Source organism: Drosophila innubila (genome assembly GCF_004354385.1).
Source record: "Drosophila innubila isolate TH190305 chromosome 2L unlocalized genomic scaffold, UK_Dinn_1.0 4_B_2L, whole genome shotgun sequence".
Taxonomy (NCBI): domain Eukaryota; kingdom Metazoa; phylum Arthropoda; class Insecta; order Diptera; family Drosophilidae; genus Drosophila; species Drosophila innubila.
Window position 1 is genome coordinate 27,815,960 of NW_022995372.1, and position 16,986 is coordinate 27,832,945.

Genomic DNA, 16,986 nt, shown 5'->3' on the forward strand with positions numbered 1-16,986 from the left:
ACCAAATAATGTTATCGAAATTCACGGTGTCACATATTATCGAACTGAAACAAAACGAAATCAGCCTCAGACCTGATTTCGTGAAATCTCTTAGGGGTACCACACTTTCCGCATTATTTTTTTATTTTGCCTGGCAGCCCTTCTCCCCGCTAAATAAATTACCACAAATAAAATGTATCTATGCTTCACGAGTATCGGGTATAAGAATAAAGATTTTACTTCCATAAGTTGTTGTATGTTTATTTAAAGAAAATATCAACAAAAATAAAGACTTTCACGATAATCTAATCAAATGGACATTATTTAATATACAATTAAATTTTTATAACGGTTCACCAAATAAATATACACCGATGTTCGATATTTATCAATTTCAGTACAATGGAAATATTAATCTTATCATCGATGATTTTGCAGCCCTAGTTTCCAAAGTAGTATATTCCAACTACCCCAACAGCCATGCCGACTGTAACGTTTGCTTTGTAATTACTTGTTAAACATATCATAAAATGAAATCCGATGAAAGCTTCAAAATTACTTTGTGTTTACAATTTTCAGAACTTGAACATGTTTTAATCGATTTTCTGTCAATGTTATTCCCATCACATGCAATATTCAACTAGAGGGAGTTTCATAGTCGAGCATTGACAGTAACTACTTGCAATGTTTTAATTTATTTCAATTGTGAAATTAATATCAGCTGTACTTAGATCCAGGGGGGGTTGCAATCATGTTTGAGGCGCGTCTGGGCAGCACAACGCTGCTGAAGAAGATTGTGGATGCCCTTCGGGAGATTCTCACCCAGAGCACATTGGACTGCAGCGATTCGGGAATTCAGGTAAGTCGCACAATTTGAGGAATTAAAACACAACACTTGGCAAAAGAATCTTGTAGCTGCAAGCCATGGACAATTCGCATGTGTCACTGGTGGCGATGTCTCTGCAGAGCGACTGCTTTGAAAAGTATCGCTGCGATCGGAATATATCGTTGGGATTGGATCTCAAGTCTCTGGCCAAGGTGCTCAAGTGCGCCAGCGGTGATGACGCTGTCACCATCAGCGCCCCAGACAAGGCGGACAAAGTGCAGCTCAGCTTCGAGTCCGCTGGCAAGGAGCGGACTGCGAATTACGAGTTGCGTCTGCTCAATTTGGAACAGGAGCATCTGGGCATACCCGACACGGAATACGCCTGCGTGGTGCACATGCCCGCCACAGAATTTGCCCGCATATGCAGGGACCTGAGCACTTTCAGCGAGTCCGTTGTCATAGCATGCAGCAAGGATGGCATTAAATTCTCTGCCAGCGGAGAAATGGGTTCAGCCAACATAAAACTGAGTGAAACGGCCAAGGGAGATGTTACTCTGAAGGTTGAGGAACCAGTTACGCTCTCATTCGCCGGACGATACCTGAACACCTTTACACGAGCGACTCCGCTCTCGGAGAAGGTCAAGATTGGAATGGCTGCAGATGTACCGCTACTGGTCGAATATCCCATTGAAGATTACGGCTACATAAGATATTACCTGGCACCCAAAGTGGATGATCCAGATGCCTAAGTGCAATTTCTTATAACTTGTGCAATATACTTGTTTTATATTTGTATTATTTTAAGTTATTTTTAGAAAATATTCATTTACAAAAGTAAAAACTGTTGGTTTTTTTTAAGGTTTTGGTTAATTTAAATTGGGTAAGCTCAAAATGAATTTATATCGTTATGGCTTTAGTCGCGGCTTACCTTACTCATAGGAAACTCATAGTTTCAAGTTTTGGGAAAAATTGAATAACAAACCATAGCTAAATATACAGATGTTGTACGTATATTGTAAATAGCCAGATTTCCGGCAATTGGTCATTTAAAAATATTTTTCTAGCAGTGTAGGTATTCCTGAAAGCGATTCCGATTTGGTTTCGTTACGGATTTAATTTCTATGATCAGCTGTTGACAGCTGCTCCATACTAATGTGTAGGGTTGCTAGGCAAATTAAAAAATTTATACGGAAAGTGTGGTAGGCCTAAGTGATTTTACGAAATCAGGTCTGAGGCTGATTTCGCTTTGATTTCATTTCGATAATATGTGAGACCGTGCATTTCGATAACATTATTTGGCCACACTTCACAGTGGATCCGCTTGTATGGAGACGCGGCCATAAATACTTCTAGTGGTGATATCGCATTGAAATTTTCACAAAAATTATAGAAAAATATTTAAAAAATATTTTATAAAAAATCATGTCTTGGACGCCCAAGCACACTTTCTGCTGATCGCTGTTATATAGGCTCATTGCATTTTAATGAAATGTTTTCCTTTTCATTTAACCAATTAAGTTGGTACTGGAAAACAAATGATTTTTTCCGTTTATATCTTTCCCAGAAAGTTGCAATTCTCCTACAAATGTACCTTACACGTTTTTCTAAAACGTCAAACTCTGCAATGTAGCCCTCGCTTTCAATTTTTTCTTTAATAATTTCAAGTACATTTCCCAATTTTTGTGCGTTGATTCCATCATGCGAGCACCATAAATTAAAAATGTAGAGGCGTGCAAAAACACACTTATGGTATGAGTAATAAAATCGAATTGAAGTGGGAAAGACAAAATTAAATTAAAATTAAAAACAAATAAATTTATTGTTTTTGAAGCAAATACAAACGGATGAAAGACGTAGACAAAACAACACAAGAACAGTTAAAAAAAACTACAACTTTAAAATAACCTCTAAAAAAAAAGGTATAGTATATTTATATTTACGACTGTACATACATCTGCAAATTTCTGCAGTTCATTTTAACACATTTTAATCTAAAATCTTGGACGAATACATATTTTTTTTTTATTTATATATAAGTGATAGTTTAATACATACACGTGTAAAAAAAAAATACTGGAAAAATGTGCCTTTTTGAATAAATTCTTTAGTTAAAGTTGAATTTGTGTTCCATTTTTCATTTTGCAAACAATTAATTGACAAACTGTACATATACATACATACCATTTGTGGAATTTTGTGGAATCACAACTAAAAGTTTAACTAAACATGAAAAAGACGCTCAAAAAACACACAAAAAATATTAAAACACTTAAAATAAATTCCCGAAAAGAATTTATTAGATTATTTTTTTATTAAAATCTTAATATGTTATAAATACCTTCAACTATAAAATCCATTTCAAATTACTCAATTTGCAGCACTCAATGAAACGTTTGACCACTTTGAAGTTTGCTTTTGTTGTGACAAAAATCTAACTTTACTGCAATGCTTTGCAAAAATGAACACGTGTTCGTGCTTTCAAGGCCATTTCTAGAACATTCCGTTAGATTTCCAGAAAAAACCGGTTTGTCACCAAAAAATTTGGACAGTTTAGAGACAATTTAAATGCATTTGGTCAAATTATTTTGTGATGGATTTTTTGATTTATGGCCTATGGGCGGATCCACTGTGCACTGTGCTGTCAATAAAATCAATTTAATCTGAATTTCATTAAAGTAGAACTCAGTTTTTATGAAACAAGCTGATGCTATCATTATACAGTATCTGTCAAATTCTCTTATAATCAGGGAGAATTCTAGTGAACGGCACGGTGGAATCTATCACGAATACACTATGAGATAACATAACATGCCCTTTAGTACGGGAGACTGAAGAAAACCTAGGGAGTCGCCTACGAAATTGCTGATGAATGCAAGGTATCTAATGGAACTTTTGTTTAGCGAACGAATTTCAACTACATGTTCGTCGCGTAGAACAATGTGCCTACCAATTACAAAGTGGGTTGAATAATCGTTAGGACGATGTAGGTAGGTATCACTGCGGACGGCAGTCCGCGCAAGTGACGAAAGCAGCTCGCAGGGTGCGAAAGGCGGCTACCAATATATGTAGCTAAAATGGAAAATTTGCCAGATCGAGGTAAAGGGTGTTTTTTTTTTAGAGGTATAGAGGTTTAAATTGAAATAAAACACAAGAAAATCGCTTTAATGTCCATCAATTTGGCTTTATTCGAAGGATAATTTTATGCCAAGTCTAGAGGTCCAATTTTCAAGCACTTTTTCGAGGATTTGGGGCAGTATGTCGTCAAGAATGCGACGAATGTTGGCTTCCAAGTCCCCTAACGTTTGTGGTTTGTGGACGTAGACGAGCGACTACACATGTCCCCTAAGAAAATAATCCAATGGTGTCAAATCACACGATCTTCGTGGCCAATTGACAGTTCCATTCCGCAAAATTATGCGCTCGTCGAATGTTTCCTTTAATAAATCGATTATGACGTGCGCTGTGTGGCATGTAGCGCCGTCTTGTTGGAACCATATCTCATCCACATTCATGCCATCCAATTCGGAAACAGTCGGTTATCATGGCTCTATACCGGTTTCCTTTAACAGTAACTGACTCTCAAGCATCATTTCGGAAGAAGAATGGCCCAATGACTCCACCAGCCCATAGAGCACACCAAAATGTCGGCTTTTGTGGATGTAATGGCGTCTCAAGGGTCCCATGCAGTGTTGCCAATTCTACAGGGCCAGAAAAAGCTATATTGACGTTTTAAAAAAACTAGAAAAAGCTAGAACATTTTAAAAAGAATCCAGATAAACAGCCAATATACACAAAAACCTAAGCCAACCGAAAACCTTCCAAAAATGTATAATAATTACTTTTTGCGCAGTGACGAATGCCAAGTTTCGCTTTTTTTTTATTGATTTATATTTTTATTTAAAATTTTTAGATTTAACTGAATTATGTTCGTCACAAAATTGGATATCAGAAATTTTGGGGCTAGAAATTGCTTTCGTCACTAGACTTTTACCTCGTGTAGAGGTTTTTTTTGTGGGATATCAGAAATTTTTGCAATTGCTTTTGCTTTTGACATTGTAACTTTATCATTAATGCAGACAAATAGTAAAATATATAAATTTAGTTGTTGAACGTATTTCATATTAAAAAATTTTTTTTTCTTTAATTATAAAGAAAAACTAGGGGGCTCCGCACCTGCTCGCTTTGCTCGCGTTGGTACAGCCGAGCATACTCTACTGTTGGAGACCCCGTACTAACTATGAAAAGAAAAGTTTTTCACACTAAGACTTGAACCAACTTTAGACAGGATATATAAAACCAAATTATATGCTTATTGCATCAGTTTGGTTACAATATCTCATAAAACAAAAAAGTTTTTCATACTAAAACTTGATTTTCGACCGATTGTTCGTATGGGCGCTATATGATATAGTGGTCCGATTAAAAAAAGAAACAAACTTGGTCTGCCTGCAATATTGAGGAATCTACATTCCAAATTTGGTGTCACTAGCTTTTAAATTGTTCTTATAATTTGGATATGAAATTTGTTTTCGATTTGTAGGCGAGAAAGGGGGCGTGGCCAAATTTTGAAATAAACTTGATCTGCTTGCAATATAGAAGAACCTACATACCAAGTTTGGTGTTTCTAGCTCTTATAGTCTCTGAGATCTAGGTGTTCATACAGACGGACGGACAGACAGACAGACAGACGGACATTGCTATATCGACTTGGCTATTGATGCTGATCAAGAATATATATACTTAATAGGGTCTGCCACGCCTCCTTCTGCTTGTTACGCACATATTCGTTAAAAGAAACCCAATAGACCCCTGTACTTTTTTTTAAGTACGGGGTCTAAAAATAAATAAATTGGCATACATGCACTGTTTAATAAAAACCTTTGTCATCTTTGAAAAGGGGCAAATTATCTATCGCTGAGTCCAGGAAGCTAGGATTTAATTTGACCAGCAAGATACTGTCTTGGACTTCCTGACTTAGGCGATTTCGGTAATCTGTAAGTACCAGGCTCAACGACGAGAATGCACGTTCAATCGACACCTGTTCCAAAAGAAATTTTTGAATCTATGAACAATCATTTATGAAAGCATTTGTAATTACCTGAGTTGGTGGTACCGCAAAGGAATTACTTATTGCATACAACTCCTGGTCAGAGCACTGCCTTCCTTTCCAAAATGATAGAACTTCTGCATTAATTCTTTTGAAAGGAAGTTGAGATTTTCAATCTTTGAGTAGACGTCGAATGTACTGTTGACTACCATTTGGATTCCTTGTACTACTACGTATTCAACAGCTCATCTCCCTCATCAAAAAATCGATGGGAGATGGATATGAGCCCGAATTCGGTCATCACAACTTTGTGTCATGTAAGAGGAACTTGATATGCAGGTCTTCAGTGAGCGTGGTAAAAAATCTAGCGAATATTTTCCACAGTTAAAGGAACTGCAGTTCGAGATGATTGTTATTTTATTCTAGCTTAGCTCAATTTCAATGGGCAATAAGTCGAAAATGAGGCTGATTCAGAGGGCAGAAAAATGTCACAATAAAGCAAATACTGCTAACAAAAGTGAAATACGTGTCCACTAAATATTCAATTTAATTTGAGCGATTATTGTTTTTGAACTACACTGTGACTTAGCCACGCCCACAAAAAATTGGGTACTAGTTTGTACTCACTTTGTGCACTTACTTGCATGTAAACTTATATATGCTGTCTCGCTCGCACGCTCAATTTCCCATGCAGATGTAATTATTGAATTAAATCTAATTCCAAAATATCTTCTCTATTAATGGGTCAATCGCTTTGAAATTTTCTGGGTCGTTTAATAGGATTACTTCTCAACGGACTGTTCAGTTAGGGAGTGCTACCTTAAAAATTGCGCCTGTAATCCTTTTGTGCGATTTGTGGGCGACGGGGGCGTGACATCCAAATTTGGAAACAAATTTGACCAGCGTATGATATCAAAGAACCTGCATACCAAAGTTTAAAGTCTCTAGCTCATATATTCTCTGAGATCGACGCGTTCAAACATACGGACAGACAGATGGACAGGGCTAGATGATCGACTCGCCTGTTGATCCTGATCAAGAATATATATATACTTTATGGGGTCTGCCACGCCTCCTTCTGCCTGTTACATACATTCTGTCAAACACATTACACCCGTTTTTGGGCTCAGGGTAAAAAAAAAAAGATAAGACGTATTCCATCTATAGATGGAAAAGAAACAGAAAAAGGATGAGATACAGATAAACAGATATAAAAGGAAAATGTCAATTGAATTTATTAAAAGACTTATTTGAAACATATAAATATTTTGTAGGAAAACATTCAAGAATCTTTCAGTTCACTTTTGAGGGCGTATCATCATTATGGTTTTTTTAAGGGAATATTTCAGACCCCGAAAACTATCCCAAATGACGCCCTTACCATATTCGTTGTCATTATATCTTCCTGTCAAATGGCTGTAAGAATAATAAGTAAGCAAACGAAGCTTTAAAAAAAACTTAACATTTTATAATACCTCTGGTGACAATATTGGTACCACCAAGCGCCATTGTATTGTCGGGCGCAGTTTCCCTCCTTCCAAATATCATTGTCATGATCAAATGTGGTGAATTTCATGCCGTGATGCAATGAGAGTGAATCTCCAGCAGTGCCACTGGCTTTTCCCACAGTGTGTAGCTTATACTGTTGATCCTCGTTGCCGATTGCTAATTCATCATATATCTCAAATCTTTTATCCCCCCCGAAATCCTCGAGAAGAACAAGTAATTCCTGCCTACTCTCTGAAGTCAGTGCATGCAATTTATCTAAGCCAATAAAGAATTCGCCATCTAGATTTCCAAATCCATTTTTGTATTCAGTCCAATTACGATAAAAGTTGACACTTCCGTCCATCCTTCTTAGGATGATCGTCCATCCACCACCCCGAGTTTCTGCATCGCAAATAACTTTAAAAGGTTGACTACTAAAGTTGGGAAGGAGTATTTGATTGATCCCATTAGATTTGGCACCTGCACAACTGCGTGGCTGACTCCTAGATTTGCATTGATCCGAGCTCTTTACAAGTTCATCTATCAACTTTCTCTGTTGTTCCAGCTCGGCTCTAAGTATGTGAATTTCCGATTCCTTATCGAGTCCATCTATTAATTTTAGCTGTCGTTCCTGCTCCGTTTTTAGAAGTTTTATATCGGATGCCATAAGAAGAACCTCCGCCAATTTTTCTTGATAATCCTGAATGTCAATTGCCTTAACAACTCCATCTATCAACTTCACGTGACGATCCAGAGCATCCATTGACTTAGTGAGACCATCTATCTGTATTCCTTGCTTTTCCTGTTCCGCACTAAGAAACCGGTTAGTTTGGACAAATTTTGATATTTAAAATTTTACCTCAAGTCGGATATTTGAGAACATATTGTCGGAAGAAAATTTGTCCGATTATAGTCGGAATGTCGAATTGCATAAGCGAACGAATTATATGTACTTATTACGAATATTATACAAAGTATTTTTTCAACCATTTCTGTTTCAGATTTAGATTGTATTTATTTTATATCCTAGTGCTACAAGTTGTAAGAAACTTATGATTATTGCACTAGTCACAACAATTTAAGCCTGAACTTTTCTGAATGTTTGAGAGAACTGACGGAGACAATATTTCACTTGTTGAGAAAAAGTGAATTCTTAACCGAAGCTTGTAGTCACATGCATTATTTATACGTTTCATTGCACACATACATACATTGTAAAAATATATATTTGACTTGACTTAACCCGGGCTTCTAAGAAACGATCAAGTACGTTTTTCCGTTTAATATTAAACTTGTGGCTATCAAGTAAAATAAGTAGTTCATGACAAGTATGAACGCTCAAATCATTTCCATATGGCGCCTTCCTTATCAAAAATAGAGCGCGCGGGCTTCGTTTTCAGGCCTGAAATTCACGAAAAAAAACACTAGCCCACATGGCAAAAATTTGAAACAAACCGGATCAGCGTGGGGTATACAGAAACGAGGTAAAAGTCTGGTGACGAATGCAATTTTAAGACCCAAAATTTCTGATATCCAATTTTGCGACGAACAAAATAAAGTTTAATATACAAATTTTAAATACAAATACAAATAAATACAAACAAACTTTTCATCTCTTTTTGAGAAGTTCACTAAAATTTTAAAATTATATTATCTTTGGAACTACTTATCGCAATCGTTTAAATTTTGCCCCTCCTACTTTCACCCCCTTCTCTCATGAACCAGGTGAGTTAGCAAATGTTTAAGTATTTGCCATTTTGTTAGTTAGGACTAAAGCTTTCGATCGGTATATAAGGCGATCTGATCGGACAGTCGTAGCAAATTTTCCATTTTAGCTGTATATATTGCTGGTCGCCTTTCGCACCCTTCATGCTTCACACGGACGGAGAGACGGACATGGCTTAATCGACTCTGCTGTTGATGCTGATCAAGAATATATATTCTTTATAGGGTCGGAGATGCCTCCCTCTCCCTGTTACATAAATTCCAACGAACACAATATACCATTTTACTTATTTTTTCAGTAACGGGTATAAATATAGCTTGGTACTTGGTACATATGTCAATAAAATCAATTTAATCTGAATTTCATTAAAGTAGAACTCAGTTTTTATGAAACAAGCTGATGCTATCATTATACAGTATCTGTCAAATTCTCTTATTATCAGGGAGAATTCTAGTGAACGGCACGGTGGAATCTATCACGAATACACTATGAGATAACATAACATGCCCTTTAGTACGGGAGACTGAAGAAAACCTAGGGAGTCGCCTACGAAATTGCTGATGAATGCAAGGTATCTAATGGAACTTTTGTTTGGCGAACGAATTTCAACTACATGTTCGTCGCGTAGAACAATGTGCCTACCAATTACAAAGCGGGTTGAATAATCGTTAGGACGATGTTGGTGGGACGGCAGTTCGCGCAAGTGACGAAAGCAGCTCGCAGGGTGCGAAAGGCGGCTACCAATATATGTAGTTAAAATGGAAAATTTGCTACAACTGACCAACCAGATCGAGGTAAAGGGTGTTTTTTTTTTTAGAGGTATAGAGCTTTAAATTGAAATAAAACACAAGAAAATCGCTTTAATGTCCATCAATTTGGCTTTATTGGAAGGATAATTTTATGCCAAGTCTAGAGGTCCAATTTTCAAGCTTTTTTTCGAGGATTTGGGGCAGTATGTCGGCAAGAATGCGACGAGTGTTGGCTTCCAAGTCCCCTAACGTTTGTGGTTTGTGGACGTAGACGAGCGACTACACATATTCCCTAAGAAAATAATCCAATGGTGTCAAATCACACGATCTTGGTGGCCAATTGACAGTTCCATTCCGCAAAATTATGCGCTCATCGAATGTTTCCTTTAATAAATCGATTATGACGTGCGCTGTGTGGCATGTAGCGCCGTCTTGTTGGAACCATATCTCATCCACATTCATGCCATCCAATTCGGAAACAGTCGGTTATCATGGCTCTATACCGGTTTCCTTTAACGGTAACTGACTCTCCAGCATCATTTCGGAAGAAGTATGGCCCAATGACTCCACCAGCCCATAGAGCACACCAAAATGTCAGCTTTTGTGGATGTAATGGCGTCTCAAGGGTCCCATGCAGTGTTGCCAACTCTACAGGGCCAGAAAAAGCTTTATTGACGTTTTAAAAAAACTAGAAAAAGCTAGAATATTTTAAAAAGAATCCAGATAAACAGCCAATATACAGGGTGCCACAAAAACCTTAGCCAACCGAAAACCTTCCAAAAATGTATAGAGGTTTGGGAGATTTTCGGTTGCTTCTGCTTTTTTTGGCACCCCTGATAGGTTTTATTGTTTTTATTATTATTCTAGTAATGAAAATCATTTGTAGATCTCAGCATAACTATTATCTCCCCCACCAAGTAGGTTTGGTTTGGTCCCAGTTAATTTTAAATACTTGACTTTTAAATCACTCAGATTAGCAGTTATGGTTGAAATTCTTAATTGAGGCATCACGCATCCAGGCCTCTCACGGTTTTTGCATATATTGTATTTAAGACATCTTGAGTTAGTGCGCACGCAAATCAAAAATTGTGAAAGCTTTTGCCAGTGATGAAAAAGTGCTGTAGAGATAGTAAAGCGGCATTTACTGATATAATTGCAGCAACTATCGATTAAAAGTTATGCTGTGCTTAATTTTTCCGGCTTTTGACATTCAATTTTTGCTTTTCGCCTTACGTGGTTTTAACTGGGATCCAAACTTCGTTTACCACCGTACTCCCATAGGCTTCGGCTTCTCAATCTTCCGTCTTTAATTAATCGTAGGAAAACTCTTGGTGTTGTTTTTCTTCACAAATTGATTTCTCTATAATTTATTGGCTAAGTGCCTATAATCAGAAATTTTTTTCCTCTGGTTAATTTTAATTTTAAACTGTTCTACAGTTTGAACTCATAAGTATCTTTAAGCTGCATTTTCAGAACTGAATGACATAACTCTTGTATGGACGTTTCTACTTTAAATTACTTGTGTTTCTACTAATTTTTACAATATTACTGCAAAGTACGCACTAGGATGTAGTGTCATCAATTTTGTCAATATAGATTTTTTACATGTTTCTTGAAGAAAGAAAAATGGCACAATGTTAAAAAAAAACGGCTAAAAATATCGCACAATAATGTCGCATAATTGTATCGATATTGATACGATCGTCAGAGTAAATATCGCATAAAAATATATGAACATTAAAATATATCTATCGATATATCAATTTTATATCGAAAGTAGATCTGTTCGTTGTAGTTCAATTAAAGGATTTAGTTCAGTAGCTCAATTTTTTATGATCGAACTAATATTTCATATTAGTAGGATTCCAGAAACAGATTCGGATTTGATTTCGATTTGGTTTAAGCAAATCTGAATCATTTTCAGGAACGATCGTTTTTGCACACTGATTTGATTTTGATTTCGGCAATTACAAAAAATGGCGGAAAAACACAAACTAACAAATGAAAGTGTGAAAACTTTTTTTATTATGCTTTTTATTAATAGTTAACTTGCAGAATAGTAAAATTAGAATAAATCTATTTATGTAAAATGCGTAAGCTGCAATTTGACGCATTATCAGCACCACTTCGTTTTTTACAATTTTTTTTGTTCTTTAACTTCAATTATCACAGCCCTTTCTTAGCTGTCATGTCCATCTGGGACATCTATAGTATTTATTCCCAATATAATTCGTCCGTTAGACCACAACTTAGTTGGTGGTATTGTTATGGGTTTTAGGAAGTTTCTATTTGTTTATTACATATTACTATATGGAACAGAATTTAGTTGAGGCTTAAATTTTTATATCTGTTATCAAACATTTCGTTAATTTTTGATTAAATTATGAATTTCATATATGTTTAATGAAAACCATAAAGAGATTATTATTTAATACTTAATTTCAAATATATTATCACTAGTGTGTCTCTAGCGAGATGTAATGGGATTCGAATCAACCAACGAAATGTATTGGGATCTATTCACTGAACGAACTGTTTTGGGATCTATTCACTGAACGATTTGTTTTGGGATATATAAACTAAACGATTTGTTTTAAGATCTATTCAGTGAACTAAATGACATACAATCAGGGATTTAGCTCGTTCGTTCACTTTGGGTATTAGTTCAAACTGGTTATGGACATAAGATTTGACACAAGCGAAGGAAACATGCTCAATATTTAGCTGTTGGCGAGCGAAAGCAGTGCTGCCAATGGAATACACAAAAATAACTAAAAATTTGATGGTAGCTCTGTTGCGTCAGTTGTGCTTTGTTTACCTTTTTAAAAACGCACAACTGAATAGATTACATTGAGGAGGCATAGGAAATGGAAAGTTACGAAAATTTAGGATATTTAGTGTGTTGTAATTCAAGTAGGACGAAAGTGCAAAGACACATAAAAGTTATGTACGTATTTTTCTATTTTATTAATAAGCATTAATAATTTATATAATTTGGGCTGACAGATTGTTTCAGCTTAAGCTAATATTCTTGAAATTTTGTGCTGGTTGAAAAACACAAGACGTCTTAGCAATTTAGCAACTGTTTTTTTTATATGGATTTGAATTTAACCCACAGCTTTTTTCTTAGCTAGCTAGCTTAAAGCTAGGTATGGACACACAGTTCGTTTCGTGTTTTATGCACCAACTCTAATAGCCTCTTTTACGTGCTCTCTTCAGAACTCTTTCTCCTGAAATTCTACCTTTACCAATACCTTTCGCTAAATCCCTGACCTTACTTATACTAATAACTTGCTATATTACATATAATACTAGTCTAATAGTAATACTATTACTAACACCAACACTAATTTTAATTGATCTGATTGGGTGTTTCTGGGTTTCCCAAATCCTTGCAACAACTGTTGGATCATTTATAATTTTTGCATACCCCAGATCTAATTTTTATTTTTTCTTTACAGCTCATAGTTTATATTTAATATTAATTTTAATTTTAATTCTTAACTTTAATTTTATTCTTAATAATTTTTTCTTTTCCGACTGCTTTTAGTCGTGCATAAATAAATAAATAATAATAATTTTATATATTTTATTACACGGTTTGCCCTTGGATGCAGTGTTATCCATTTTGCCAAAGTATAATATTAATTAAGTAAATATTGACGACAACGGCAAAAGCAACGGTTAAAAATTTCGAACAATAATATCACTCAATTATATCGATATTGATAGTATCGCCAGAAAATAATATCGCCCAAAAATATATCATCACCAAAAAATATCTATCGATATATCGATGATATTTCGACATCCCTACTATCAGCTGTTTCGTGCATTGTGGACCTGCAATCAAGTACAAAATTTGTAGTCAATATATAGTTAGGTAATAAGCTGAATTAAACAATGTTTAAATATCTAAGACGACCATTGCTGATGATGACGCGTTCGGTTAGCAGCAATTTAAGCGGCACAGCAACAACAAAGTTAACAACAAGGACTGCTGGAACATTAATTGAGGTCAACAAGGCGCTAAATGGCTGGGAGAAGAAATTGAAGGACGCCGGCGTCCAAGACACCGACTTCAATCTAAAATGCATTGTGTCTCACGTGCTGAAACAAAAATTCGTGAGTACTAAAACAGAACCAAGTTTGTCAGTTAGTTCAAAGATATCTTTTAATGTAGAACACCGTGCCCGATGATTTTGCCCATCTAAAGTTTGATTCGACACAATTGGCGGATTTTGAGCGGTTTTGTGAGGCACGTTGCGCCCGAATGCCGCTGCAGCACATCATTGGCGAATGGGATTTTATGGACATTACGTTGAAAACGTCGCCAACGGTTTTTATACCACGTCCCGAAACCGAAGAATTTGTGCGTTTGGTGATTGAGAACTATAGGAATGTCAAGCACGTGGATATGCTGGAGGTGGGCTGTGGCTCGGGTGCCATGTCGCTGTCTATGCTGCACGAACTGCCGCAGGTGGATGCCACCGCTATTGAGCGCAGCAAAGCGGCCACTGCGCTCGCGTGGGAGAATGCTAAATTACTGGGACTGCAGGAGCGCTTTAAGGTGTACAATCATACCATGGAGGTGGACAAATATATGCCGGAACAGTTGCAGGATGAGCAGTACGATTTGATTATATCAAATCCGCCATATGTAAAGACTGATGAGTTTCAGTATTTGCATCCCGAGGTGGTTGTGTAAGTTCTTTGTAGATTTCCATTTAAGTAAGTTTTTGAATAATTTTGTATCCCACAGTTATGAGAACCTGAATGCCTTGGATGGCGGCTCGGATGGTCTACGTGTGGCTAGCCTGGTCTTTGATCTGGCCTGCCTGCATCTGCGTCCTGGAGGCAAACTCTGGCTGGAACTGGGCAACGAGCATCCGCCTCTGGTCAAGACAATTATGAATCTTAAGTACCAAGGACGCCTTCAGTTTGTAGACAGCTACCTGGACCAATACAAGCGCGAGCGTTTTGTACAATTGCAAAAGGTCTAAGCGCTGCATTTTTTTTTTTTATTAATTTAATAAATTAAAGCATTCTGACATGATTAATTCAATTAGAAGTAGTCGCATACGCATTTAGCTGTGATTTGACCTAAAATAGACACATTTAAATACCTCAGAGGCTCCCCAATGGATACAGTATATAAGTTATAATTATAATTAGTATACTCTTCAGTTTACGCCCGCAAAGTCCCATTTAATACTAAAACAACAACAACGACAGTGCAGGCTATTCGTATTGATGCACCTAATTTTATTGGTTTCCATAATTCATGTTTATAAGCTGCAAACAAAATAAATTCACAAACGGTCAGTACAACAACAACAATTAAATAAAGTGTTTATGGTTTGAAGCAGTTTGTACAGTGGGTCGAATATGTCTGTAAATGTACACATAATCATTTATGAAAAACCCCAGTGACGTTTTGAGTGCTGTCTCAAAATGTTAAAAAGCAAAATGTCTAAACAAATCTTAAAGCCAACACATACTTTTAATCAACATGATTTAATTAAATTAGGAGCATTTGGAATTCAATAAGTAATCTTTGAAATGAATGATACCATATTACACAAATCAGCCTAATACAACTTTAAAAAAATCTCCGAGCAATCTGTAGAATTAAGAATCACACTATTTGTTAAACATTTTTTTTTGTAAATATCAATGTAAAATTGGTGTTACTAATAGCTAAAAACTTTCTGTCTACTGCAAACAGTAGTTTGATAGGAAATTAAAATTACTTAACTAAACGTACTCTCATCAAGTGTGCAAATTTATGATCTACCAGGTGTTATACACATAGTAGTAGTTATAGCTTAAAACGTATGCTTGTGATTGGGCATAAAAATGTTTGCAAAAAAGAATACATTTCTACATCATATACAGTAAACATTCTATACAAGCAACCTTTACAAAAGCAATATTCTGTTGTAGCAGCCTCTGCATAAGCAACTTTTTTGAATTCGCATTTTCTATACAAGAACTAGTAAGGTTTTTTTTTTTATCACAATTCCATACTTCCATAAAAATTGGGGTTAAAACAAATAACCGGTTTCTTTACAGTTTTTTTTTTTTATTTTTAATCAATGATGGCTAGAAATCATCTGAGGTCTGCAGAAGGCTTAATATCCAAAAAAAATCTTGTTTTTGCGATGAATCAGAGAAAAAGCTGTTCTTAATAGACCTAATTGAGAATATTTTAACAAATAAAACCTTTTAGTTATCATTATATCGCAAAACGGATTAAAATTAAAATGTATACTCCTTTTTTCTATATAAGCTACTTTCTACATAGGAAACTTTTTTTTTTAAATGGGTTTATGGGAGTTGCATTGAATGTTTATTATATTTCTTTAAATGCATGTGGTTTAAGTAGACGTTTTTTACTTTTAGTTAACAAAAATAGAATAAAAATGGATTAATTTTTACGGATTATCAATTGTTATGCCATTTTTCAAATCTAAATTAGGAGAATTCGAAAAGAAAGAAAGTTTTATAAAATGAACTATAAAATTAGAAAATATGAAAGGGTACTCCTTAAACAGGTATATTTGATTTCAATTTTATTGATGTTTATTCTGCAACAATAAATTAATCTACCTAGAAAGGTAATTTTTTTTCTTATAGCTGTTTACTAACTAAAAGTAGAAATACGAATATACATTATTAAATTAAATTTAAAAATATTTTAAATGCAATTTCTTGACTAGTTTTATAGGGTAATATGCGGATAATTAAATCAATCAATGACTAAATAACTATATAATTATTATATAGCAATACCGTATTATTAAATCAATTCCCAGATAAATTTTTCTTATGCTTAAAAAGATATTGCAGTATTTCTCACTGTAAGCGCAATAATAATATAAAATAACTGTATAATTGTAGCAATAGCTTTTTATTAATTCAATACATAGACTAATTAATTTTTTAAACACGTGAATATTTTTCAAATATTGCTGTTATAACAATAAAACTATAATTGCAATTAAAAAATGCATTGATTTAATTTAATTGCTACATAAATGTTGAAATTGTTTCTTATTTATTCAATGAACAATTTGTCAATCCACAATATTTTTAATTATTGCTGTTGTAATAATCAAACAATTTTCACGACTTCAAAAATTGTGCAATTAATAATATTTGCACCACT

The 16,986-nt window shown here is 35.2% G+C and overlaps 3 protein-coding genes across 5 annotated transcripts; 2 read left to right on the forward strand and 1 right to left on the reverse strand.

The window, feature by feature from the left end:
* The first annotated feature begins 488 nt into the window (after positions 1-488).
* On the forward strand, positions 489-1,640 carry LOC117780242 (proliferating cell nuclear antigen). 2 transcript variants are annotated; one of them, XM_034616692.1, is made up of 3 exons: positions 489-654; positions 717-838; positions 895-1,640. In XM_034616692.1, exons 2-3 carry the CDS (start codon positions 731-733, stop codon positions 1,552-1,554), a joined length of 768 nt encoding a protein of 255 aa, XP_034472583.1. In that variant the 5' UTR covers positions 489-654; positions 717-730; the 3' UTR covers positions 1,555-1,640. The 2 variants fall into 2 exon arrangements, with proteins under 2 accessions (XP_034472583.1, XP_034472584.1); XM_034616693.1 differs by having other exon boundaries at positions 489-650; positions 711-838.
* A 5,421-nt stretch (positions 1,641-7,061) lies between these two features.
* LOC117780652 (fibrinogen C domain-containing protein 1-A-like) lies at positions 7,062-8,498 on the reverse strand. 2 transcript variants are annotated; one of them, XM_034617270.1, is made up of 3 exons: positions 8,200-8,498; positions 7,328-8,152; positions 7,062-7,268 (listed from the first exon to the last, which is right to left on the reverse strand). In XM_034617270.1, exons 1-3 carry the CDS (start codon positions 8,328-8,330, stop codon positions 7,151-7,153), a joined length of 1,074 nt encoding a protein of 357 aa, XP_034473161.1. In that variant the 5' UTR covers positions 8,331-8,498; the 3' UTR covers positions 7,062-7,150. The 2 variants fall into 2 exon arrangements, with proteins under 2 accessions (XP_034473161.1, XP_034473162.1); XM_034617271.1 differs by having other exon boundaries at positions 7,328-8,498.
* Positions 8,499-13,620: 5,122 nt separating this feature from the next.
* Positions 13,621-15,155, forward strand: LOC117781941 (MTRF1L release factor glutamine methyltransferase). Its single transcript, XM_034618829.1, has 3 exons — positions 13,621-13,940; positions 13,999-14,519; positions 14,578-15,155. The coding sequence occupies exons 1-3, from the start codon at positions 13,719-13,721 to the stop codon at positions 14,816-14,818; spliced, it is 984 nt and encodes a 327-aa protein (XP_034474720.1). The 5' UTR covers positions 13,621-13,718; the 3' UTR covers positions 14,819-15,155.
* Positions 15,156-16,986: the final 1,831 nt, after the last annotated feature.